Raw genomic sequence first — 25977 nt, forward strand, 5'->3', positions numbered from 1 at the left:
TCAATGCAAACCGTTATTACATGACTACTGATACATGTCAGAAACGGCCCTTGTTTTATGAACCATATTAATTGATTGATTGGTTGAGTATTTATAAACAGCTTACATCTAAAGATTTCAAAGCCGTGTACACAAATCATAAAAATAAATCACATGCCAGTTTGTCTCCGTCCCACAAATACCAGTTAGTTACTACCATCAATGTCTAGAAAAGGGTTTGTTTTCTTTTTCATATAAGAGGAAGAGGGAGAAAAGATTCTTAAGGTGATCATGAAGAACCCCACTGCAATCAACAAAAAAGAAGTAACAAGGATAATAATTCACTTTGATAGCCAGTTTGATATGTTGACGCTCCTCTTTAAAGTAATGGGAAAGGAGAAAATGATGGCAAGTATTTTTAACTGTTCGTTGTCCTTTAAACCTTTTTCAGTAGCTGATTGGTGAGTTGTAATTTTAGGAATAATCTTTCTTCATAGGTACTTGTAAAAATAACAGTCATTATTTAAATGTGGGTGTTCTTTTAATACTCCCTGTTACTGTTCAGCTGTTGGCTGTGTGTATCTTTTTGGCTAGATATTCACTTCAACTAGAGAATGAAAGCGATGTGCACTCTGCATCTTGACTGGGTTGGAATCTTTTAGTTTCTTTTTCTAATCTTTCTTAATTGTTGGGGCTTTTATAAGTTTTTTTTAAAAAAAACTTATAAAAGAAAGCAGATATATCACAAAAGATTTCCTTATTGCACCCAAAAATTCTAACCAAATTTCTTACAGAATATGCCCGGCGGTTTGGCAACTCTCTAAGACACACAAAGGTAGCCATAATTGTGGGTCAGCTTCTTAGTTCATCTTCATACACACATTTGATGATACATTTAAGAGAACACTGCTGTTCTATCTTAAACTAAGCTGGTAGGTGGCAACATATGTGGTCTCTGGTGCTTCCAAAGGCTGCCCCAATCACAGGCTGGGCATGAAGCCCTGGTTTGGGGACCCAGTTTATGCACAGCATGCCTCCTTCAGGCATGCTAACAGTGCAATCCTGGGCACATCCCATTGAGTTTAATGGGACTTAAGTAAGTGTGCATAGTGTGGGGCAGCTTTGGGAACTCTGGGGGGCATTTTTGCCCCCTTAAAGCCCCCCGATGAGACACCCTCCCCCTCCCATGGTGCTGCAAAATAAGGCTTCTGGAGTAGCTACAGAGTACCAAAACAGTCTAAATTAGCTTATTTCCAAGCTACTTTTGATGCTTTTGGTATTCTGGAGTAGCTAAGGCACACTAAGAAGATGAAAAAAGTGTCAAAACGTCCGCTCTGGATCCTTTTTTGTTTTGTCTTGCACATTTCTCAGAAGATCCCTCACTCCTCCTTGATGGAACTTCCTACTCTGGCTGGAGTTGGCCTACCAGGTCTGGGCGAGGAACTGGTACCAAAGATTGGTGTTTTTCTGAACTGTGTTGTTTTTTCTGAGGTGGTTGTGAATCAGAGCTTTGCTAGAGCCCAAGAAAAACCAAGCAGCACAAATCCTCTGGTGCAGAAGGGGGAGACAGTTGAAAGCTCCACAAGGTCCCTCATCTGATCAAGCAGGTGCTGTGGAGCTAGAGATAGGTTTATTTTGGTGGTGGTGGTGGTGGGTCATCTATTGGATAGTGATGCTAACAACTACAGTGAGGATCAGCCACTGCAGAATGGTATGCCCACACCATGTTTTCTGCTTTAGAGGGAATTACAGGTTATCCCTGATATGACAACCAAATGCTCATATGGTTTGTTGAGTAATCAAACCAACATTACCCTCACCTTCATTTATAAACCCTTATGCAGTTCACTGATCAATAAAGCTCAGGATAGGAGGACTGCAGGCTCCAAATTTTGCAAGCATCTCACATTGCGTAAGATTCTTGTCTATAAAAGATTGGTGGTTTTTCTCAATTAAATTCTGTTTCCCCCACCCCAACAACTTAATTGGATAGGCAGCCTTGGATAGAGATGCTAACAGCTACAGTGAGGACCAGCCACCACAAAATGCAACAGGTGAGTGTCTTTTGAGTATGGCAGTGTTACTCCCAGTGCAGACATAAAGGGTAATTAATTGTTGCCTGCCTGATCCCTTTTGTTCATCATTGGAGAGCCCCTCCTCTAGTTCCTTCTGCTATCTGAAAATAGGTGGGTTGAGGGCCAGAGTGAGGGGCTTCCTTGATTGTGGCACTCTGTATATATGTAATCCCTTCCCCAGAAAAAAATTGCCTAGTGGAAACCTTGATGGCATTTTCATAGCAGGCAAAGATTTCTTTCTTTGGCCAGACATTCCAGTATGTTTTATAGCTAGTTGGTCAGTTGTGTGTTGGTCAGTTGTGTGTCAGTGTGAGTGTGTGTGTATGATACGGGTTTACCGGTTTCCTTGGTTCTTGACTGCTGCTTCTGTGATTTTGTATTGTATGAACTGCTTTTATTGTGTGCCACCCAGTATGAGTGTGCGTGTATAGGACAGCCTATACACTTATTAAATAAACCGGTTGAGTGTGGCACTCCATAAACTGGTCTCACCCGTTTATGTACACATCCTTAGCCATATCTTTGCCATACAGACTCCCATCAACCCCCCGAGAAGCCATTTTAAATCTCTTCCTATTCCCTGCTCCCTCTGTGCAGCGGTGGTATGCTTCCTCCTTGCATCTCTGGCTACACTTCAAAGTACTGAAGTGTGGCGCCATCACTTTTCGACCCTTGTTTTCATTGCCGGTATTTACAGAGATCAAGAGGACGAGGCTCTATTGCAGCTCCTTCAGGTTTCTTGGCTAGAAGCAGCTGGCATTCCAGAAACATTCCTTTGTTGTGTTTGGTTCCCCGTCTTCACAGAGGGAATTAAAGTGTAAAATGAGATGGTTGTGTTTGTTTCACGACTCATTTGTCCTCTAAGAGCCATCTCTTTTTCATGTCAGTTCAATGGCTGTCTAACGTATGGGCTGCAGCAATGTTTTTGAGGAGGGAAATAACTTGTGCATGCTAGGTAGTGGGCCTATGAAATAGCCAACATTCCATGCCCCACTAAGCCTGTTTTCTCTATAAGAATAAAATGGACGAGTCAAGGTGGACCATGGCAAAGACCGATCAAAGTGGGTGGCGTGGGTGGGTGGTTACATGGGTGTTTGGGAGACTTCACGTCTTTTTAGTGTACATCCGAGATAAAATCATCGAATTCTAGAGTTGGAAGAGACCTTGGAGGTCTTCTAGTCCAAAGCCCTGGCTCAGTGAAGGGATTTGCAATTGCACCACCCCTGGCAGATAGTTGTTCAGCTTCTCCTTAAATATTGCCAGCAAAGAATCTCAGTCTCCCTCTCTGTGCGTAGTTATATGTGTCTGTGTGTATTCATACACACACCTCCTGTGGAGGAGGGTCCGCCATCTCCTGTTCTCCTAACGTTTAGCCAAACTCTGCTTCCTTGCAATTTCCACCCATTGGTTCTACTCCTGCCCTCTTGCAGAACGGAGAACACATCTGACCTGGCTTCTGCCTGACCCTTCAGATGTTCGAAGACCAATGACATGTCTACCATTAGTCTTCTTCAGCACTTCAACATATCCAGCACTTTCAACTGTTCCTCCTGGGACTTTGTTTCCAGGTTGCCTTTCTCTGGGTGGGCTCAAGACATAGAACAGTTGGTTTTCAAATGTTCTGCCTTCCAGAAACCCTTTCTGCATCAACCTGATTTGCCAACAGTCAGAGAGCCACTGTCGTGTAGTGGTTAGAGTATTGGACTGGGCATCGGGAGATCCGGGTTCTAGTCCCCCTCAGCCATGAAGCTCACTGGGTGACTTTGGGCCAGTCACAGACTCTCAGCCCAACCTACCTCAAACGTTTATTGTTGTGAGGATAAAATGGAGAGGAGAAGGATTATATACGCCACCTTGGATTTCTTGGAGGAAAAAAGGCAGGATAGAAATGCAATAAATACATAATCTGCTGAAGGAATCCTGAAAGTCTGCCATTGGATTCCTGTGTGTTTCCACAGGATGCTGGAGTATGTTTTAGGATGTATATTCTGCTTTCACATAGTGCTGGCCAGGCCTGTTAGGTCTCATTATTACCCTGAATTAACAGAATGAATCCTAGACCATACCCAATGCTCCTCTCTGGCTACACCATTAGGGTGGTATTTCATTGGTGGGCAAGCTTGTGTTTTCAGGGAAGTGTGTTTAGAAAGGACAATCTCATTTAGGAGCCCCCTGGATTTCCTTGAAAACTGTTGCCCTGGAAGATCTCTATGCTGTCCTTGTGTTTCTATTGTTTTGCAATAGAAAGCAGCCATCTGGAGAGGAGAGGAGATTTTGCTGGTACAGATTCCTTATCAGACATCCTGACATCACAGCTGAGCGATCAGTCAGTTACAACTACAGCAGTAAGTAAATTTAGGCTTGGGGACAGGGCCCGGAGGGAACTGCTACGCTTGCCCAGCTCTCTGTTCCTTGCTTTCTTGCTGAAGAAAAGTGACAATAAGAATGTATTGTCCCCAAACCCTCCTAACCTCCTCAGCCCATGAATGAGAGGGGGAGAAACCCTCCTACTAAAAGCTGCCAACTAGTCAGCCATGTATGACCAACAGGTAAAAGGTGTACATGGGCAAAAGAAAAAGAAGGCATGGAAAGGAGAACTTCAGGTGTGGCCAGGGTAGGTGGGTGGGTGGGAGTAGAGAAGCACAGTAACAGCTGAGACCAGGTGGGCTTAAAAGGTGAGATTTCTGTGAGTGTGAAGGTATGATTGCAAAGGTATAATGAAAGTTTCCTTCCAAAGTACATTGCCATTGGGAGCGGGATGACAATAAAAGATGCAAGATTAGGGTGAGGGTGGGAGGAACATCTGGATACTCTCACATGCTTATTTTCCCATTAAAGTCCATAAAGAATGCTAGCCCACAACCGGTTCTTTTACGAGGCTGCCTGCCACAAAGGCCTATATTTGCCCATTGTGGCCTTAAAGAAGAAAACAACCAAGTTGCACAGGATTTCCCTGACTGGTTTATTTTATTTATTTATTTATTCATCATACTTATACCCCGCTCCTCAGCCAAAAAAGGCTCTCGGAGCGGCTTACACTTAGCAAAAAAGACAGTCCCTGCCCTCAGGCTTACAATCTAATAAAGACATGACACACAAGGAAAAGGAGTCAAGGAGGGAGGGAGGGAGCAGAGAGAGAGAGAGAGAGAGAGAGAGAGAGAGAGAGAGAGAGAGAGAGTGAGTGAGTCCAGCAGGAGCAGGCCCCGATGTTACTTCTGCCTGCTCCTGTCCCCTCGGTCCTTCTTCTTCCCCACAGGGCCAAGATGGCAGTTTGCCCTGTGGGGGGGGGGGAAGAGTCCAGCAGGAGCAGGCCCCGATGTTACTTCTGCCTGCTCCATCCCCTCGGTCCTTCTTCTTCCCCACAGGGCCAAGATGGTAGTTTGCCCTGTGGGGGGGGGGGGGGGGAAGAGTCCAGCAGGAGCAGGCCCCGATGTTACTTCTGCCTGCTCCTGTCCCCTCGGTCCTTCTTCTTCCCCACAGGGCCAAGATGGCAGTTTGCCCTGTGGGGGGGGGGGAGAGTCCAGCAGGAGCAGGCCCCGATGTTACTTCTGCCTGCTCCTGTCCCCTCGGTCCTTCTTCTTCCCCACAGGGCCAAGATGGCAGTTTGCCCTGTGGGGGGGGGGGAAGAGTCCAGCAGGAGCAGGCCCCGATGTTACTTCTGCCTGCTCCTGTCCCCTCGGTCCTTCTTCTTCCCCACAGGGCCAAGATGGCAGTTTGCCCTGTGGGGGGGGGGGGGAGAGTCCAGCAGGAGCAGGCCCCGATGTTACTTCTGCCTGCTCCTGTCCCCTCGGTCCTTCTTCTTCCCCACAGGGCCAAGATGGCAGTTTGCCCTGTGGGGGGGGGAAGAGTCCAGCAGGAGCAGGCCCCGATGTTATTCTGCCTGCTCCTGTAATTATTTCTTGGCTACGTCTGTTTGCGGGTCTGTCCCCAGTGTGTAGCCTGGAAAAAGGTCACATCTCTGATTTCTGCTGTAAGGACGCTTTTCTCCCCCAAGTTGGTGTTCATAAATGCTGTGTGTGGCAATGACAGTGTGTACTGTGTTGATATTTATCCCTCTCTATCTAGCAGAAAACCGTTCCACCTGCTGAAGCCGCAGAAGCTAGAGAGAGGCAGCAGACAGAAAAAGATGAATGTAGTCAAGGTCAGAACAGCTCTTGCTGTATCCTCTTCTAAGGCTGCGATTCTAAGTATGCTTACTTAGAAGTAAATTGTACTCTTTAAATCCGTGGGACTTGCTTCAAAGTAAAGGAATTTAGGACAGCCAGTTCGTTTACTATGACGTTTAATGTTTACGAACTCCCTGCTTATGTAGATCTGGAAATATGCATTCTTTGTGTCTCTTCTTTTAATTAGAAGGTTCCAGTGATGTAGCTGCGGTTGCTGTAACATATTTAGTGAATACATTGAAAGCTCCTCCATTGCTGAGGACAAGTGCATCGAAAGCCTCTCCACTGAAACAAAAGGATCAGACTGCGTAAGTCCTTTGGCTGTACAAATCTCTCCCCGAAAATGGTTTCATTGTGGAAAAACCAGGTCAAGCAAAGCAGCATTCATTTTATATGTCCAATAAATAATATGATGCTCACCTTCCCCCAACCTGTTGCCCTCCAGATGTGTTGGGACCGTAACTCCGATAATTCCCATTGGCCACGCTGGCTGGAAGTTATGAGAATTGTGGTTCCAACACATCTGGAGGGCAACAGGTTGGGGAAGGTTGCACTATGCTGTTACTGCATGGCTGTCTAGTAAGGACCGGCTTGCTACCATTCTCTTCCCCCTGTGAGTGCTGTTTAAAAGCACTTTCCCTGTGGTGAAGAAGTTGTGTTTTTAAATTGGGACTAGGGAAGCTCTGGATGATTTTGCACGCAGCATGGCTAGTGGTTGGGGATGCTGGGAGTTGTAGTCAGGCATCATCTGGAGGGCACCTCTTTCCCAGCCTTGCTTTTTAAGTGATCCTTAGGCGAAGATCCTTTCCCGCACACTGGAGGTCTTGGAGCAGGGGTGGGGATGTTCACGCTGCTAGGCGTATGCTGCACCTGATTGGGATGAGGCACTAGTAAGGACTATTTCGATCAGCCTGATGCCCTCCAGATGTTTCGGACTTCAACTCCCATCAGCCCCAGCCAGCACGGCCAATGGTCAGAAATTCTGGGAGCTGTCGTCCAAAACAACTGGAAGGCACTAGGTTGGGAAAAGCTGCTCCAGGTTATCCCAGGCAATAAACTGTAGGAGGAGAGGTTGAGAATGTGGCTGCCAGACTTAATATGTGATAGTGTTGAACAATATGAAGAGCTACATTACAAAAGGTTCAGAAATTATTCCTCAGAAATACAGTCTGTGTTCTTTAAATGGTCATACAGCAGGGTCTAAAGTGTAAACCCGACATTAATTGCAACAGTTCATTAGCAGAAGTAAAGCTAGCACTTTGGATTGCACCTCTTAACTTCTCTTTTCCCAAATTCCCCCTGTCCTGAGATAGGGAGGAACTGGAGTGGACCACAACCAACAGAAATTGAGGAGTGAGTGGCCTCTTCATTTGGGGCCTGTTCAGACATTGTGCTGAGTCATGGCTAGGCCGCTAACCCTTTTGCAGTAAATGGTTAGTGAGTGTGTTTAAATTGTGGTTATGTAGCCACCATGGTTAGGAATGGTTCATACAACATGCTAAGTCATGATTCACACAACACGCAAAGCCATAACGTTTAGCTCAAAATGCTTAACCGCCATGGCTTAGCGTGCCATCTGAACAGGGCCATTGAAACCTGATTGATTTGGTTGGCTTTAGAATTATGGCCCTGAGAATCGTTCTTACTCTGCTTCTTTCTGCTGCCCACAGTGAGCCAAGTGTGGAAGTGGAATCTTATATCCAGGCTATAGAAGCACTCCCTTTACAGGTATGCCTAAATGTGTATCTAGTTACAGCATTATAGATTCCGTAGCGGTAACCTGGTTAGAAAACACCTGGTTTTCTAATTGCAGCTCCTTAGCAGAGTTCAATGCTATACGTAATTCTGGGCTTGCTTTGTGTCTCTTGGTTACTCCCCAGCCTGAGTAAATGCACAGCAAAGGCAGCATCTCCCTGTCCTCTTCTTTTGTGTGGTGGTGGTAACTGGGCCCACTTAATCCCTACCTGGGGGCTGTCTATACGCAGGGAAGGCCCCGCGGTGGCTGTGGATCTGCATTGCGTCGGTTAGATGACGCAAGCGCAGCTTTGCAGCCACCCAGGGCTTTAACAAACAGAACAACGTTAATACAGTATTTCCGCCGTCTGACGTTGCTACGGGGTCAACCCAGGGGCAGTGCCTGGTGGAAGACGACCAGTGGGGGTGGCTCCGGTACCTGGATGGCCACCCAGAAATGCTGCATTCCCTCCTTGGCACTGGGATTACCTGACACCGCCCCGGGAAAGGAAAAGCGTGGGATTTGAGAGGGAGGTGGCCCAAACAGGCGCGATGAAGACAGCCCTCCCCCATATTGTCAAATCTCCTCGCCAGCAATCCAAGGGCAAGAAATAGCCATTTTAAATATGTGTCTAGCTGGGGCTAGAAATCTATTTAAGGTGTAATCCTAAACATCATTGCTTTAAGCCCACTGTAATGGTGGTAGATTGGGCTTTGCGGCTGGCTGCTGAGGCTTGGCTAGTCCAGGCACAGTTTTCAGACTCCTGATCCCTGCCGTTTCTGAATAGGGACAAGGCAAGCAAGGAAACAGGTGGGGATCGCTTTTTGCTGGCTTCTGCCTCCTGCCCGGCCATTCGGCGGGGTGAGTGATCAGCCACAAGGAGCCACCATTGCCTACCCTCGTGATCCGGGTGGTGTAAGTTAGAAGGAGGCAAGAGTGCTAAGAGCCACGGGAGGCCATCTCCCCCTTCCCCAATACCTGGAGCTGACCCTGCACAGAAGCCACGTCTTGCTTCCAAGTTACCAACTGGAGCCTGGGCAGTATCCCAGAGGACCAGATTTTGACCCAGGGCTTCCAGATGCTTTAAGGCGGCCCAAAGCACTTTGTAGTCTTCTGGAATTTGTAAAGCTATGGCTCTGCGTGTTCCTCTTCCAGGATGACGCCCTAGAGAAGAAAAGTGGAGCAAGAAGTTCAAGCAAACAAATTGCAGAAGCGAAGTAAGGACCTTTTGCTTGAGTTTTTTTTTCTAAAACAAAGATGCTGCAAATAGTTAAAGCTATGTAACGTTCTCAGATTAAGTCTGCCATCTTCAGCAAAGCTCCAAGGGGGCGAAACACCATTGCACTCAGTAGGGATGTGCTTCCCTGTAAAGATGCTTAGGAGTGGGGCTGTAAGAGGCTCCCACTAAACCGCCCAGAGAGCTTCAGCTGTGGGGGGGGGGGTTAATATTAATTTAATAAATAAATAAATATTGAATTTAATAAATAAAACTATATGGTGATCGAAGCCATAGGGCTGCTGGGTGTGTGTGAAACCCTTTCCCCACTGCCAGTATTTGATAACCTTGAATGATCGGATGGAGGGATAACTGGCATACGTATGTCAGTCCCCCAACCTGCTAACCTCAAAAATAAGTTGGATTACTCTCATCATTCTGAGCCAGCATGGCCAATGGCTTCCGATCTTTGAGTTTCATTTTGTCCAGCAGCTATGGAAACGTGTCCTTCTGTCGTGGTATTTTCACATGAGTTAAAAAGTTTCATGATCTGTAAATGTTTATTTTGCAGGAAAGATGCATATGAATTTGAACACTTATCTGACCCTGTGGCGCATGAGATGGTAAAACACTTCATTAGAGAATCCTTCTAGCAAATCATATTTGGGATGAACAATATCAGTTGTGTAGCTGTCCTCTCCCTCTCTCTCTCTCTCTCTCTCTCTCCCCCTCTCCCCCTTCCCCCCGCTCACTCCCACCCATATCTAGTAATAATTGTCAAGGCGTTTTTCAATCGTCTTGAATTTAGTAAATTGCTTATTATTAATTTTTGCAAGTATTTTTTTTTGCAAGTACTTTTTCTGCTAGTGGGAAATTTGAGTAGAGTTCATAGTTGAGACTTCCAACAGAAGCTTGTAGGATGTTCAGCAAGATTGCTACAGGAGCTAGTGGAATTATTATTCTGGAAATGAGAGTATTTTCTAAAAAAGATCAAAAACGTGTTCTGCAACATTTTGTGTATAATTTCACAGATGTGTCCAATCTTCCAAAGAGGGATTCAGTGCACTTACTTTCCCCCCATATTAGTTTAATTTGTTGCAAGAAACTTAGAGTTGGTTCTAATCTAGACCCCGTTGGATAGGAAAATACTTGGAATTGTTAATGGAAAACCCATAGATTTTCCATTAAAATTCTATATAGAGGAGCCTTATATAGGATTTACTAATGAGGGTTCGCACAGTTCAAAAAAAGTAGATTTGGTTTCTCCGTTTACAGGGTTGGATTGAAGCCTGATTTGGCCAAGTCATCTGCAAAGAAATAAGCTTTGGTCTTTGAGGAATATTGTTCGGTGAAACATTGCGCTTCCTTCTTTTTTAACGCTTCTTGAAGGAATGTTATTATTATTTATTTATTTATTTATTTATTTATTTATTTATATAGCACCATCAATGTACATGGTGGTGTACAGAGTAAAACAGTAAATAGCGAGACCCTGCCGCATAGGCTTACATTCTGATAAAACCATAATAGAACAATAAGGAGGGGAAGAGAATGCACCAAACAGGCACAGGGTAGGGTAAAACTAACAGTATAAAGTCCAAACAGCATCAAGTTTTAAAAGCTTTAGGAAAAAGAAAAGTTTTTAGCTGAGCTTTAAAAGCTGTGGTTGAACTTGTTCAGTTCCGTTTGTTTTTAGGTCTCTGCAATGAAGCAAAAAGTATTTGTTGAGAAAACGACTTTACACAGGTAGGGGAATCTTACATTGTAAGTTTCTTCACCATTCTGTAAAATATGACGTGTGCGCTGCCGTCCAGGTCAGATATCAGAAAGAGAAAGCACAGAGATGGTGGCCTGGAAAAGGAAAGAGCAGGCAAGGACGAACTTCAGATTATTTTGGCTGTGCAGCAGTTGGAGCAGTGGGAAATTTCTAGTGAACAGTCCATCATCAGGGTTCCATTCTGTCCCCCATGCTATTTAACATATACATGAAACCATTGGGAGACGTCCGGAGTTTGGGGGTGCAAAGTGCCCTCAGTATGCCGATGACACCCAATTCTACTACCCCTTTCCACCCAATTCCAAGGAAGCTGTTTTGGTGCTAAACTGGTGTCTGTCGGCAGTAAACAAATTGAAGCTTAATCCAGATAAGACAGAGGTGCTCATGTTCAGTTGAAAGGCAGATCAGGGGATAGGGATTCAGCTTGTGCTGGATGGGGGTTATACTCCCCCTGAAGACACAGGTCCGCAGCTTGGGTGTACTTCTGGATTGAGCCCTGAGCCTGGATGCCCAGGTTTCAGCGGTGGCCAGGAGTGCATTTGCACAGTTAAAGCTAGTGCGCCAGCTGTGCCCATTCCTAGATATGTCAGACCTGGCCACGGTGACACACGCCTTAGTTACATCCAGTTTGGATTACTGTAACACACTCTATGTGGGGCTGCCTTTAAAGAGTGTTCAGAAACTTTGGCTGGTTCAAAGAGCTGCAGCCAGAGTGTTGACCGGGGCTGGTTACAGGGAACATACAACTCCCCTGTTAAAACAGCTCCACTGGCTTCCAGTCTGTTTCCGGGCACAATTCAAAGTGCTGGTTATGACCTATAAAGCCCTGTACAGCTAGTCCAGATTATCTGAAAGAACTTGTTTTCTCTTATGAGCCTGCTCATGCTTTAATATCTTCAGGGGAGGCTCTTCTCTTGGTCCCACCACCATCACAGGAACGCCTGGTGGGAACGTGGGAGAGAACGTGGCCTTCTTGGTGGCTGCTCCAGTGCTCTGGAACTCTCTTCCCTGGGAAGCTAGACTGGCAAAAACTTTGCCAAATAATCTGGACCTCCATCTATGCCAAGGGCATTTAAAATTGTCATGTATTTAAATGTTTTAATATTGGAACATATTTCATATATTTTTAACTTTCATATATTTTTATTTATAGATTTTAACTGCATATGTTTTAATTTTGTAACGCTGCCTTGAGGCCCAGCGTTAAGCAAAAGGCGGGATACAAATATATATCATCGTCGTCATCAGGCATGCTTCAGTCTTGTGGAGCTCTTGTTCCAAGAGATGTTTGGATAGTGGGGAAGCGTTCTGGGGCAAACTTATTTTGTTTCTGTTGTATTTACATTTGTTGTAAATTGCTCAGAGCCTCTAGACTTGGTGATGTAAACAAATAAAATAATATACAAAATCACTTATTTGAATGAACACCAAAAGCTGTTTGAATCTGGTAGCTGTGAGGTGTAGGGGTGGGGGCAGATAATGATTGTTAACTGTTGAATTGTCAACGAAACCTCATTTGAGGACATGCCATCATCTCCTTCAGTTTTTGTAGGGAAATATTCTCTCTAGTGGAATGGCCATTAGACAAGATGGGACTTTTTAGGACCTTTTCTCTCTCTAAAGATGCATAGGATGATGCCCTAAGTGTGTTGTGGTGACTCTGCAAAATAGCCCTACGTGCAGCAGTCATGGTGCTCGTCAGCACCAATGACATGGGGAAATAAAGCCGTGAGGTTCTGGGAGCCAAGTGTAGGTTGGAAGGTAGGAGGCTGGAGGCCAGCACGAGTGTGCTGTTGCATTCATGTGCTGCTTGTGGGTGTCCCATATGTATCTGGTTGGCCACTGTGGGAACAGAATGCAGGCCCGGATACACCTGTGGCCTGATCCAGCAGGACTGTTCTTCTGTTCCGTTGTGGTCTGCTACTATCTCTTTAAATTGTGATTTTGTATTGTCTACAGGAGTTCCAGGAAAGGAAACGTGGAACTGAGCAAGTCTGAGAGAAGACTGGTAATGTGTTCTATTTAGTATTCATTTATTATGGGAATAGGGGATTTTTTTAAAAAATGGTGATGCATAGGCTTCAGACATCCAGAAAGTTATGGTTTATGTGCGTAAATTCATTCTTCTCGGCGACTTTAAGTGTTTTAGCTTTGAGGCTTTATATTATCTACCGCTTATACTGTTGCTGATATTGTGCAAGTCCTGCTTTTTTGGAATGTCTGGATGAGTTTGGATGCATTAAGTTCTGCATACCCCAGGGCAGTCATCTCCAACTTGGTACCCTGCAGGTGTTTTAGACCCCAACCAGCATGGCCAACTGTCAGGGATGATGGGAGTTGTAGTCCAAAACATCGGGCACCAGGTTAAGGAAGTCTTCACCAGGGAATGCCTAATCCCGTATGGTCTTCATATGTTCTTCAGAGGTCATCTGAAGAGGCATCACCCCTTTCACTGAAATGCAGCCTTAGGTTCAGGGCAGGGCATTTTCTGCTAAGGCCCCGATATGATGGAATGCTCTCCCTTGAGAGATTCAGCTGGCATCCTTGCTGTACATTGTGGATGTCTGTTGATCATGCTTCTTTTTAAGGGTGTTGGTGGAGTAGTATGGGCTAAACGTTTTGATGTTTTAAAAAGTTTCCTTTAGCACTCAGCTTCGAATTCAAAAAGGACTCTTAAATATTTTAAATAACTGTAATTGAGGAGCTAACCCTGAGTCTTAGTGTTGGCTTTGACATGACTGACACCCTTTAGAATGTTTCTTGGGTGAAATTCTGTTAGGTGGCCTTCATTATGGCAACATGCAGAGGATGGAACTGACTTTGGTCTTTGCCTTTTTAAAGTCTGCCAGCTACAAGAATCATCTCTTCTCGGAGAGCAGCCATGAAACTCCAAGCAACGATACAAGTGAGAGAAGCTGGATCCTTGACTCTCAGAAAAGGCCGTTGCTAAAAACGGCTGACTATACTCGCAAAAAGCCGAGGGTCAGAAGCAATTTAAAAGGTAAAATGGGTGCCTACTCCACATGGCATGCTTTGGAATTAACTACCTGTTAAAAGTGTGACCAAATATTGTAAATGAGAGGTGCTGCAAGTATGGGAGAGTTGTTCCTAGGCTTGTTTGGAAACGGGACTCATGGAGTACAACAGGACTTACTTTCAAGTAAGTATGCTTAGGAATGCAGCCAGAGTCTACAACAGCCTTCTTCAACCTGTAGAACAGCATTGGATTAGCTAGGGCAGCCTTCCTCAACCTGGGGCGCTCCAGATGTGTTGGACTGCATCTCCCAGAATGCCCCAGCCGGCTGGGGCATTCTGGGAGATGCAGTCCAACACATCTGGAGCGCCCCAGGTTGAGGAAGGCTGAGCTAGGGGAACCCAGAAGGAGCAGCTATATTAAGAACGGCAATGGTGCTAGCTAATGGAGATTCTGGATCCTGATTCTCTGCGTGTGAGGGTGTGCGCGTGTGCATGCAGAAATGTCCTTGCTGCTGTAGAATTGCAGTCTTGTAACAATACTACAGTGTCTGTCATGGTTTCATACTGTGTTGGTGTACTGTGTTTTAAACTCTTGCTTTGATGGTGCAGCAAGGCATGGGACTCTGCTTTAAAGTTTAAAATTCATATTTTTTAAACAAGCTAAGTGGTAATATATATTGCCAATATTGTGTGCTGCAAAATAATCCTCCTTTTATTTTGTTTGGGGATTTGCTTAACCCCCCCCCCCCCCAGCCAAAGCAAGGGTGAGCAACACACGCTCCCCCTCCCCAGTACAGCCACCACCACAACCCATTGCCCCCTGTCACTCTTATTTATTTATTTATTACTGGGGGGGGGGGGGAAAGGCTTTGAAATGTTGTGGTTTGCTGCTGAAATCAAGTGTCAATCCACTACGGTGGCTTATAATGGACAAATTTAGCTTGGAATCAAGCTACATTTGTCTGCTCTAAGCCTCCATAGCAGTAACCATGACATTTAAAAAACATTTTTCTCCTTTTCTTGGCAGGGTGGTTGCGGGAGTGCAGCCCGTGGCAGTTCCGGGCGGGCAGGATTTGGACTGCCCCAAGTTGCCCACCTTTGCCCCAAAGTCAAACCCTTTAATCTAAAACCCATAATCTCTTTTTTTAAAAATACTGCAAGAAAACCAAGATTTTGCTATATTTAAATATAAGAAGATTTATCCAGTCATCAGGAACCACTTACACATATTACTTCTGTTTTTTTTACATTGATGGTATTGTTTCTGTACTGTTCATAATGGATGGCTTCTGTCTGTCTTTCCCCCTCTCAGTATTGCCGTTATCTTCTCCAAGTAGTGGCAGCGATCATCGTGCAAAGAAAGTAAGGAAATGACAGAATACAGAATTTTACTTTTGACAAGTTGTGGTTTATACATATGCCAAAAATGTGGGCTTTCCAGAGTGCAACTTGTTAATGCCCTGTATCCTTTTAAATTTGGCTTTGGCTTGGTTCAACTTAATGCCTTGTACTCTCAGAAGGCCTAGCGTTGCCCCAGTTCAGGCATCATCTAGATCGGCTTCTCCCATCTCATAGCTGAGTTTGCAGCTTTGCCATTCAGCTTACTTTTGTCAAAGTGCTTGTGCTTCATTTGAAAGTGGCTTAGTATCGGTGTCTTCAGGGTTCTTTTTCAGATTTGGGGATTGCATGTAGATCAACACTGAATCCCAAATGAGGCTGAGGTAGAAACTATCAGGAGGCCTTGGCAAGGGTTGGAGGGTGCCTGTTGTATATGGTGGTCAGGCTCAGGGAGGTGCTGGATTTATTGCCACGTTTGGGAGCCTGATGTCCTCAGAGATGTCTCTTGATCATGGTGCGACATGTTTACACACAACCATATGGTGAAGACCAAACTCACAAATTTCTGATCCTTTTATATGGTTGGGGCCTCCCAAACTCACCCCTGCCTAATTAATTGAAACACCTGATTCTAATTATTGCCTTTAATTGAGCTTGTGCAACGAGAGGTTCACTTACTTTTGCTCCTACCCTGACTTTAAGTACTCATTATTTGCCTAACTTATACATTGTTTTATTTCACATGACATGGAATTGGTTAATATAAACCCTGTTGGATATTTAGAAAAGGACTGGTGTTGATTCATGAAAGCTATCATAGTTAAAATATGGAATTTCCATTATTACCATTAGGGTTCACAAACCTTTTTTCGCCACTGAATCCATGTTTAGACAGAAAGAAAGTCCTACAACTCCCAGCATTCACCTAGCCAACTATTCTGTCTAGACATGCATAGGTTTGTCCCCTAAATGTAATGAAAACAAAAATTCCAATACTCTGCTACTAGTTTTCTCTGCCAGGATGAACTTGACGGCTCAACTTCTCTTCCAGGTGGGAAGTTCCACAGTGCCCAGAGAGAAGGCCAGGAGAAGAATTGAACCAAGCACAGAGGTGCAGAACTGTGCAGCAACGCATTCAGCTTCATCTCCTTCGCCACCCATTAGACAAAGTATGTGGCCCCTCCAATAAACATCTTGCTTCCTTTGAATTGCCGTCTCCCTCACCCTATTGATATGGCATGTGGCGATTGAGGTGAGACCTTATTTAATGTTTGTCAGGATTGGACAGGAAAAAACTACGTCCATGTATCTCTTGAAAGATTATATTCTATATCAGCCTCCCACAACTCGGTGCCCGCCAGATATTTTGGACTGCATCTCCCAGGGCTGCTGTACATTAGCCATGTTGGTGGGGCTGCTGGGCGTTGACATTCAAAACACGTAGAGGGCATTTTTGCATTCAGTGATCAAAACCCAAGTCATGAATTGAATGATATGCCAAGGGAGGTGTCCGTAGGCACCTATCCAATATGGACCAGGTTGAATCAGGAGACCCCTTTGCATTCTCAAGACCCCAGTTATCTGGCCATTCACTGATAAGGGGTGCCCATGAGGACACCACATTCAAGGATCACACACGTTCCTTCATCTGCATAGAACCATCCTGGGTTCTTATTTTAAGGCCTAGTTTTCAAGGAGGTGAACTGACAAATTTGTGTCTGGACTGTCGCATTTGGGTCTGCAGGTAAGGACTCACAGGATGGAATGCTGACTTTATCAAAACATTTCCTGCACATAGAAAAGAACATGTCCGAGCAAAGGGTTCTGTCTTAGCCTTTTCCTAAACCTGTTAGTCTTCTAGTCATAGGAATATTTCTCATGGGAAGTGTGAAGTAGTACAGTGCAGACCAAGATTTGTCATCTTGTCCGCTGTTTGCTTTTGTCACTAGAACGTTGAGTGGAATGTCAGGAGAGTTGGGCAAACTCTTGGGAATTTCTTTGTCTGTCTAGAGCTGGGCTCTCCAACATAGAGTCATGGAGACTTCCCTTAGCATTCACCAGATTCCCTGCCTGCTGATGCTTATTTTATGTCTTAAGATTTATAAATAATAATAATGGAATGCTGGCTTACTGTAAAGTGAAGGGCTGCCCTCCAGCACCATCTTTATTTCGATTTTGTGTTTTTAGAGCTCAGCCCGCGCCTGTGCCTTGTACTTTGGTTTTTGGGCAAGTTAGTTTTCTTTTCATCTCATTCACTTAGCTTCTGGGAAATGAGTTTTCTGTGACTTGTTTTGCCTAAGACAGCAGCCATTTTACGAATGGGTGAGAAACTCCATGGCAGCCATTTTGTGAGAGTGCTCATGACATCCTCCAAGATTCCAAATGTGCTGACTGACCCAAAGAGGTTGGGCACCCGTGGTCTAGCTATAGATATGATACTGGATTGATCAGTAGAAAGAAGACCACCACCTATCAATATCTCTGTTTCTGCATCATGGAGTTTTTTTGTGTTTTTTGTAAGAAGCAATTTAGTGTTCCCCCTATAAGGATCTGGAAGTTATGCTTATAATTTGCTTCTTTTAGATAGTTTGGAAATGATGGGTGCCACTTTGCCATTAAGCAGTAATTCTTCGCCCAATAACTCAGACACTGGATCAAGCAAGGTATAGTTTTAGTAATTATATTTGTATGCATGTATGCTTGTGTTTTATATGTGTGTATACGTATGTATGTTAATATAGATGATTTCTCTCTTACTACTTCATTCCACTTTTGAGACAGGGATATAATACACATTTTTAAACACTGTAGTCTGAATGTTTTCTTCATCCCCCCCCCCCTCTTTTTCTTCTCTTCCTAGAAATATGATGCTGCATCTAGTACTCTACCTCTGGAAGATAAAGTCTCCAAATCTAAGAGGAAGCTTTCAGGTAGACGAAGTCCGAGCAAAACAGAATGAGAAGAGGCTCAAAGAGTAACAGCAAACTTATATCACAAATTTTCCTAGTTATTTAAGGAGTGGGAAGAATGGTCCCTCTTCCTTTGTTCCCCTGTATGTGTGCCGCCCAGACCTACAATACGAACAGTTACTAACATTGAAAGGCAATCAATATGGGCTGCTAGATGAGTCAAGTAAAGAAAGGCTGCACAGCCTGAGGGCCGTATGCGCCCCTCCCTTTACTGCAGCCCCCCACAGAGATGTTAACTGTTTGGAATATCCTAATGTGAATCTAACTTCAATTAAATTGCAACATTCACTGACATCCACTGGGACGTAATTCAAAGAAAATATGGCTAGCCTCTTAGGTATAAAACAACTACGCCTTGTAAAATTTGATACTAATGACTGGATGTGGGATTTTGTTTTTGTGAGACTTCTCAGCTGATCTCATTAGGAAGCACTTAAAACGCACAGAGAGGACACCTGCAAATGAAAAGTCTTCGAGCTTTTCTTTTATACCGAAAAAGCTCTTTGATTCCATAGAGATGGAAGAGGAATCTCCAAAAGGTGATTAGACTAACCGCTACCACACCACTATTCTGTCAATGTTGCAAGTAAATAATAAACTTTTCTGTAATTGATTTGAATTGAAATTGTTTCCCTGATCCTCTTTACTACTTGTGTCTTGTCAAACGTGAAGACCTGCCTGTTTCCCAGAGCATTCCCAATGTAGGCTTTCCTTTTGTTTTTAGTAGCTCTGGCTTCTTAACAACTATTGATCCGCTTTACTTGTTTAAGGTATTCTGTAATTTGCTTTTGTTTGGGTGGTTGTTTTATTGGGGTCCCCTCTAGAGAGGTGCCTAAGGGGCAACGTTCATGTGATGTGTTAGATGTGAAGGCCTAGAAAAAACACAGAAAAGTCTGTATGGCTCAGTTCAGATTAGACATTTCTCAATGGTGGTTTTAGGATTCCACAGTCGAGTTTTTACTCCACTGTTGAGGAATGTGTTGTCTGGAGGGGAAATTCCACCCCACAGTGGAGGTTTTGTAGCAAGCACTCCACACAGAATATCCATGCTGTGCAGAGGAGAGTTCCTGCACAACTTTAGTGTTGTGTGTTGTTTGGGGGGCTCCGTGGAGTTCGCCGTTGCATTGACTTTTCCCATTGGCTACAGAGTTCCCTGGCAAGAGTGGCAAAAGGAGCAAATACCACTCTAGGAGAGCCGCTGGGATTGGGTTTTTTTTGCAGCAATGGCTGATAGGATACCATCAGGAGGACCGGAAGAGAAGAGAGGGTGGAATAGCTATCAATCAAGTGTTGCGTTGCCTTTTACTCAACTCTACAGTAGCCCACACTCACACAACCGTGGAGTTAGAACATGTTGTGTGGTGAGTACCAACTAAAAACTCAACCGTTGAGTGGAGTTTTCCCACTGCCTAGAGAAACGTGTTGTCTGAGCTGAGGCTATGTGTGTGTGGGAGGGGAATATTTCTCCCCCACCCATTTTTTCCCAGGGTCTTTTGGGGAAAGGTTTTTTCTAAATGCTTCAATTCCCCCCACCCATTTTTTCTGTTTTTTTTCCTGGGACCTCACATCTCTAGACATGTTACATATGGCGTCACATGCTTTAAAAACAATAAATAGCAACCTGTGTGTATGATTAGGATTGGGACCATGGGAAGGTGGTTTAAACCATTCTGTCTGTGCCATGGTTGTTATAACCATAACACCATGATAATTTGCACAGCGAATTTTTTGCCTCCATTTGTGAAAAATCAAAGCAATACGAATGGTATGATGTGTCTCATTGGCAGGTTAAGTCTTCCAGATTATGGGTGGAATCCAACGAAATTCTTCCTCTGACAGTGCTGCTTCCATCAGCAGAACTGGGTGGGGGCAATCCCCCCTCCCCACTGAAGCACTCATGCAACTTCAGGATCTGTTCTGGGAGGCTGAAGAACTGTCTGAAGCAGATTTTTGGGAAGGGAGCTGCAATAGGAGAAGAGAGCAAGAAGTCCCATTCCCTTAGCAAGCTTCTGCTCATACAATGTTGGGTTTCACTTTATTTCTTTGGGAAAAAAATGTTATTCTTTGGTAGGGTTTCCCCCCCCCCCCCCCAAGGTATTGTGCAAACACACAGTTAAGCTTTATAATTGTTGGAGGGCTGTGTTTCTTCCTTGCAGGCCAAAATTTAGATGAATTAGAGGATGATGAATTTATCTCCAAATTATTTGAGGAAGAAATTGGCGACTCGGGAGTCATTGCTGCATTTGAAAACTTTACGAGTGAATTGAAGAAAACATTTTGGGTAAGTGTGTGTTTTTATTTGTTTTTTAAGTGCAACCAAATGCCTATTTTGTACACTCTGGCCTAGTAATAGACAGAGTTATGAATCTGTCAGCTATGGATATTTCCCACCCGCTATTAATATTTTTTTTGTTCCAATTTTACCTGTACTCTGACTTAGTCTAGGTACAAGAGGATGGAGGTTTACACACACAATATCTTGAAAGCACCTGGACAGAATATATCTGCATTATTGAATCGGATCCATCAGAGCCGGTAGGTGGTGCCCATCCAATGTAACTTAAGCATGGCCATCTCTTCTCTTCTGCAACAATTGCTGCTGAGCTTAAGTGAAGGTCTTGGTTCTTACCTATTTTCATTTTCGTAGCAGGTGATGATTCATAAGAAGAGTGTTGCGCACTTGGGATGAACTACAATTACAGAGCATTTCCTTTAAGATTGTAAAGTGGGGCAAACATCACCATTTTGTAGAAGTTGTTTGACTTCCATATTTCAGTCAAAGAAAATTGTTCTGCAGCTTGTGTCTTGCATTTGAAGGGCAATTCTAGAGTACATACTCAGTTTATGTAAGCGCATTGATCAGGTATTGGGCCTTGTCATTGCTTTGCAGGAATATGCAACCTAGAATACATCCAATCTTCCTCTGAGGCTGTATATTGGCAAAGGAAGATGGCTAGCTGTGGGCAAGCGATGGCTCAGGGAAGTCTCTCCACAATGGCTGAGCTTTGCAGGGTTTGCTTAATGAGTAGCTTTGAAGGAAGCCCAGGTTATCAAGAATGCAGCTGATAGATGATGTGTTGGGTTGGTTTTTTTAAGTCTACTGATTTCAAATCCAAGCAATGTAGAAGTGGCACATAGCAAACTGGACAGGAACTGGTGGACCAGGTGGTGGAAGTCCTATTTGTTCCAGGGGGCAGCAATGTCAAATACTTCTTTGCTGAAGAAACAAAGTGCTTGCATTTGTCTGCAACAGGCTAAATGAACTGGAAAGCTTCCACAAGATTGTTGTCCAGGAACTTGCCAATCTTGAGAAGAGATCTCAGTTTCTCTCAAGTCTTGAGAAGGACACAATGGTGTGTATACTTTCTTTCTTTTTTACTTTGTCTGTTGATTGATTTTAATGTTTTAACATCTGACTCATATTAAGAACATTTGTTTCAGGAATTTTGGACTAAGCAATCCAACAAGCTGAACCGTAAACTGAATGCTTTTTGCATTCTTCAAATGCAGAGGTATTTATCTTTTTGCTCCCTGTCCAATGAGCACCACTGAGATTTTTTCTTGCATGCTTTTCCTCTGTAGCTTGGGTTTGAAAGGTCACTATTTCCTTTGTCCTCGTTAGCATGTTTATCTTACCACCATTGAGGGCTTCTTCAGATAGCACGGGTCGCAAGTAGCCAGCGCCATCCCCTGGATGTTACTGACATTCTGCTTTTTCAAATGGCCAACCAGGTGTGGTTATTGAACAAGGAAACTCTTTTGTTTCAGAGAAATGATTTCCACCCCCAGCGATACTCCACCGCATTAGATTCTAAGGGGTGGGGCGTCAATCTCCACTCCCACCTTCCTCAGGCTAGCAGAGCAGGTGTAAAATATGTGTGTTGCTGTATCCGTCGGCTGGATAGCAGTCTGCCTCGGGAGGTAGTGGGCTGTCTTTCACTGGAGGTGTTTAAGTGGAAGCTGGAGATCCATCTGTCAGGGATGCTGTAGTTGCATCCTGCGCTGCAGATCCTGCACTGAGCAGGGGCTCAATATTTTCACCTTGCCTTCTGACCCACTAGAGTTTACAAATCAGCTTCAACCACAATTAGTAACTATATGTTAAAAATCTCAAATTCACCAATAGCCAGTGCAGAACCCATCTACCCATTATGCAACACAACTTCCCTCCCTCATGGCCATCTTGTTCGATCCTTTTTAAAGCTAAAGGCCAAACTACAAATGCATTTAGCATGTGTGGGGCTGGGACTGGGCTGTAGAAAAGAGCAGCCATAGTTGGCCGTGATCTGGATTGGGACTGTTGTGTGACTGAAGGGTAAGTTTATATCTCCCACTGCTGTGCTCCTGTCCTCTTTCCACCAGGGTGACCATATGGAAAGGAAGACAGGGCTCCTTTTTTTTTTTTAGCAGTTGTATAGAAAAGGGAATTTCAGCAGGTGTCATTTGTATGCATGCAGCACCTGATGAAGTGCCCTCTTCATCACAACAGGTAAAGCTGCAGGAGCCCTGCCTTCTTTTGTATCTTGACACAGAGGGGAGGACTCCTGCAGCTTTACCTGTTGTGATGAAGAGGGCATTTCACCAGGTGCTGCATGCATACAAATGACACCTGCTGAAATTCCCTTTCCTATACAACTGTTAAAGAAGTAAGCTTCCCTCCCAGACAAACAACAGATTCAGAGTGGAAGAAGTGATTTTTTTTGTTGGGACCCCCTAGGAAAGGGTCAAAGCCTCCCCCTCCTGGGTGACCAGGGATGGGGATCATTCTGTCTTGGCTTTTCCTAATGAACTGTTGGGGAAAGAAGAAGATGGGATTACCAGAGGGGAAGACTTCGAGCCAATCTCAACTGTTATGGACCACATGTAAGTCACCAAAAAACACTTCCTTGTGTTTACGCCTCATGCCATTGGCATACCCATTACGTTTTAGTTCATTAGAACATAAGAGCCCTGCTGGTACCTCAGAAGTAAAACCCACTGAGTCCAATGGGTATAAGAGTGCATAGACCTGCAGCCTTAATTTTCAGCTTTATACATACAACTGGTAGATCTGTAAGATCTGTAAGAACATGAGAAGTGCCATGCTGGATCAGACCGATGGTCCATCTAGTCCAACAGCCAACCAGCTGTTGACCAGGGACCAACAAAACAGCACATGGTACAGCAGCCCCCTCCCACCCGTGTTCCCCACCAACTGGTGCACACAGGCTTACTGCCTCAAATACTGGAGGTAGCACATAGCCATTAGGACTAGTAGCCATTGATAGCCTTCTCTTCCAGGAATTTATCCAACCTCCTTTAAAAATAATCCAAATTGGTGGCTATCAGTACATTCCATAGTTTAACTATGTGCCGTGTGAAGAAGTACTTCTTTTATTTGTCCTGAATCTCCCACCAATCAGCTTCATGGGATGATCCCGGGTTCTAGGATTTTGGAAGAGGGAGAAAAACGTCTCGCTCACCACATTTCTCCACACCATGCCTAATTTGGCACACCTCTATCATGTCTCCCTTTAGCCTCCTTTTTTCCAAGCTGAACAATTCCAGCTGTTGTAAACTTCCCTCCTAGGGGAGATGCTCCGGCCTCTTGATAGTTTCAGTTGTGCATCCCTTTGGGGCGGGCACACGAGCTTAAGTGCCTCCTAAAACTCATGCTGGCCACCAGTGTCATTGGACAGCATTGCAAGCCGCAGATGTGCCTCACCTTCCTGGCCATCACTTTGGCTTGTGACTTGCTGCTGGAGGAGCTCGGGTGAGCATTTCGGATGCGCGGAATATGGCGGTATATCTAAGTTGCCTTCTTCCACAGGATACAGTTCATGGATTCAGTGCGGGATGAAACGACAAGGAACCAGGATGACATGGCCCCAAACGTGAAGGTGTGTGTGATAGCTAAGGAGATTTGCATACATTGTGCATGGCTGGCTGTGGAATACTGGGAATTATAGGACTGGATGGGTAATTCTGGGGGTTGTAGAACTTTTTCTGTCTAAACATTCATAGGATTGCTCCCTAAGTCGATGACATGTCAATATTTTGGTCTTTTTAAGTAATATCAGGTTGGCATTAAAATTAATTTTATTTTAAGTCACCTTTAGTTTAATTCTCAGACTGCAAAATTTAAAAACAATCTCTCAGGGTTTTTCCCCCTCTTTCCCACAGCTTGGAAAAGCAGTTGACCACAAGGAGGAGAAAAGCAAGGTTTCTGTTGATGCTTCTGACTAACACTAATTTAAGCAAACCTGAAGAGTCCTTGTAAAATGTTGATGGTGTCTTTATCATTTTCAAAATACACTGGATAAATGCTTCAATCCATCACTCAGTGCTCCTAAATGCTTACATGAATTATGCTTTTTTTTCCTCCTTGCCCACAAGGGGGTGGTATTGAGGAGATTCTAGATCTGGAGATTGCTGAAATGCAGGCGACACCTGAAATTCCCCTTCAGATCATGATTTTTCCCATCCTCTTACAGCAATCAATTACATTGGATAATTTATAAGCCTAATGGCTCATTATGTTAGCAATTTTCTAAATCCAATTAAAGATACTCCTAACAAGAAGCAATTGGTTGGTGTTTTCCCATTTCTTACTAGTTGAAAACTGTCACTTGGTTTTGTCTAATGCAGCCTTCTTTAGCATGGTGCCTTCCAGATGTTTTGGACATCTTCTCCTATCAGCCCCAGCCAGCATGGCCAATGGCCAGAAATTCTAGGAGTTGTAGCACAAAACATCTGGAGGGTACCAGGTTGGCGAAGGATGGTCTAGGTGATTACCAGATTAAAAACCATAGTTGGGAGTGTTTTTATTCTTTGGGTCACAGGTGCTTCCATCCACTAAGCCTTTTGTGTTGTCCAAACTCCAACTCAATTTTGCCCCTCCCCAGCACTTAAGAAAGGAATTTCTCCTTTTTGTTCTGAATCATTCTCCAAGCATCTAGCCAGTTGGCATTTTTTTAGGGACTTGAATTGTAACTTTGCATCTCACTTTGCAAGAGTATGGAAATGTACCTGGAATGTATGGGGGGGGGAGAGGGGGAGAGGGAGAGGGAGGGAGAGAGGGGGAGAGGGAGAGGGAGAGAGAGAGAGGGGGGGAGAGAGAGAGAGAGAGAGAGAAAGCATCCTGCAGACAGCATCTTTGCCAATGCTTCATGAGCCCTGAAAACCGGGACGTTGCAACTGCTATATGTTGGTTATTATAAGTTCACGGTGTAATTGCTGCCAGGCCTAACTTGTCAATCCAAATCCTCTTTGTGACTAGCTGTAATGACACCATTGGCAGCTCTGAATCATACTCTGAGCATGTTCTGACTGAATTTATTGTAGCCTGTACTGCATACGGTCAGAGTTCGCATGGTGGATCGATTGCCTTACCTTGAGCAAAAATGTTGAGCTGGATGACTTTGAGATCCCCTTCCCAATTTCAACATCTAACAAATTTATTGTGGCGCAAACATTTTTTTGTATGGTTACATCTCTGGAATTCCTACCAGTTGAGTTATAGTTGATTCCAAGGCTTTTCTCATAGGTACCCATAGTCCATCTCTTGCTCTGGTTTGTGTGTGTGTGTGTGTGTGTGTGTGTTTTAAAAGGCATTTTCCAAGTAAAGCTAGCTTCAGTAACAGTCTACCAAACAGGCTTGGTTTTGACTCATGCTCCGTGTTTTCCAGCCAGCACTGTCAGGATGTCAGTTACTTGAAAAGAGGAGTCCGAATGTAAAGTGGTTTCTCATTTTTATTCCACAATATT

The 25977-nt window shown here is 44.3% G+C and overlaps 1 protein-coding gene across 1 annotated transcript in view; it reads left to right on the top strand.

Moving 5' to 3' along the window:
* The window catches only part of SYCP2L (synaptonemal complex protein 2 like), a 43176-nt gene extending 18720 nt beyond the window's left edge, over window positions 1-24456 (top strand). The window contains exons 15-37 of the mRNA XM_063130018.1: window positions 239-387; window positions 1973-2033; window positions 4299-4399; window positions 6120-6195; window positions 6408-6528; window positions 7891-7948; window positions 9111-9172; window positions 9743-9794; window positions 10868-10917; window positions 12908-12956; window positions 13790-13949; window positions 15237-15286; window positions 16314-16431; window positions 17846-17925; window positions 18123-18192; window positions 18636-18770; window positions 20388-20512; window positions 20672-20766; window positions 21485-21584; window positions 21673-21743; window positions 23897-23983; window positions 24041-24110; window positions 24394-24456. Of these exons, the coding sequence (XP_062986088.1) occupies window positions 239-387; window positions 1973-2033; window positions 4299-4399; window positions 6120-6195; window positions 6408-6528; window positions 7891-7948; window positions 9111-9172; window positions 9743-9794; window positions 10868-10917; window positions 12908-12956; window positions 13790-13949; window positions 15237-15286; window positions 16314-16431; window positions 17846-17925; window positions 18123-18192; window positions 18636-18770; window positions 20388-20512; window positions 20672-20766; window positions 21485-21584; window positions 21673-21743; window positions 23897-23983; window positions 24041-24110; window positions 24394-24456 (2003 nt within the window). The remainder of the gene's footprint in view (window positions 1-238; window positions 388-1972; window positions 2034-4298; window positions 4400-6119; window positions 6196-6407; window positions 6529-7890; window positions 7949-9110; window positions 9173-9742; window positions 9795-10867; window positions 10918-12907; window positions 12957-13789; window positions 13950-15236; window positions 15287-16313; window positions 16432-17845; window positions 17926-18122; window positions 18193-18635; window positions 18771-20387; window positions 20513-20671; window positions 20767-21484; window positions 21585-21672; window positions 21744-23896; window positions 23984-24040; window positions 24111-24393) is intronic.
* Window positions 24457-25977: the final 1521 nt, after the last annotated feature.

This window comes from Elgaria multicarinata, chromosome 7 (assembly GCF_023053635.1).
Source record: "Elgaria multicarinata webbii isolate HBS135686 ecotype San Diego chromosome 7, rElgMul1.1.pri, whole genome shotgun sequence".
NCBI lineage: Eukaryota > Metazoa > Chordata > Lepidosauria > Squamata > Anguidae > Elgaria > Elgaria multicarinata.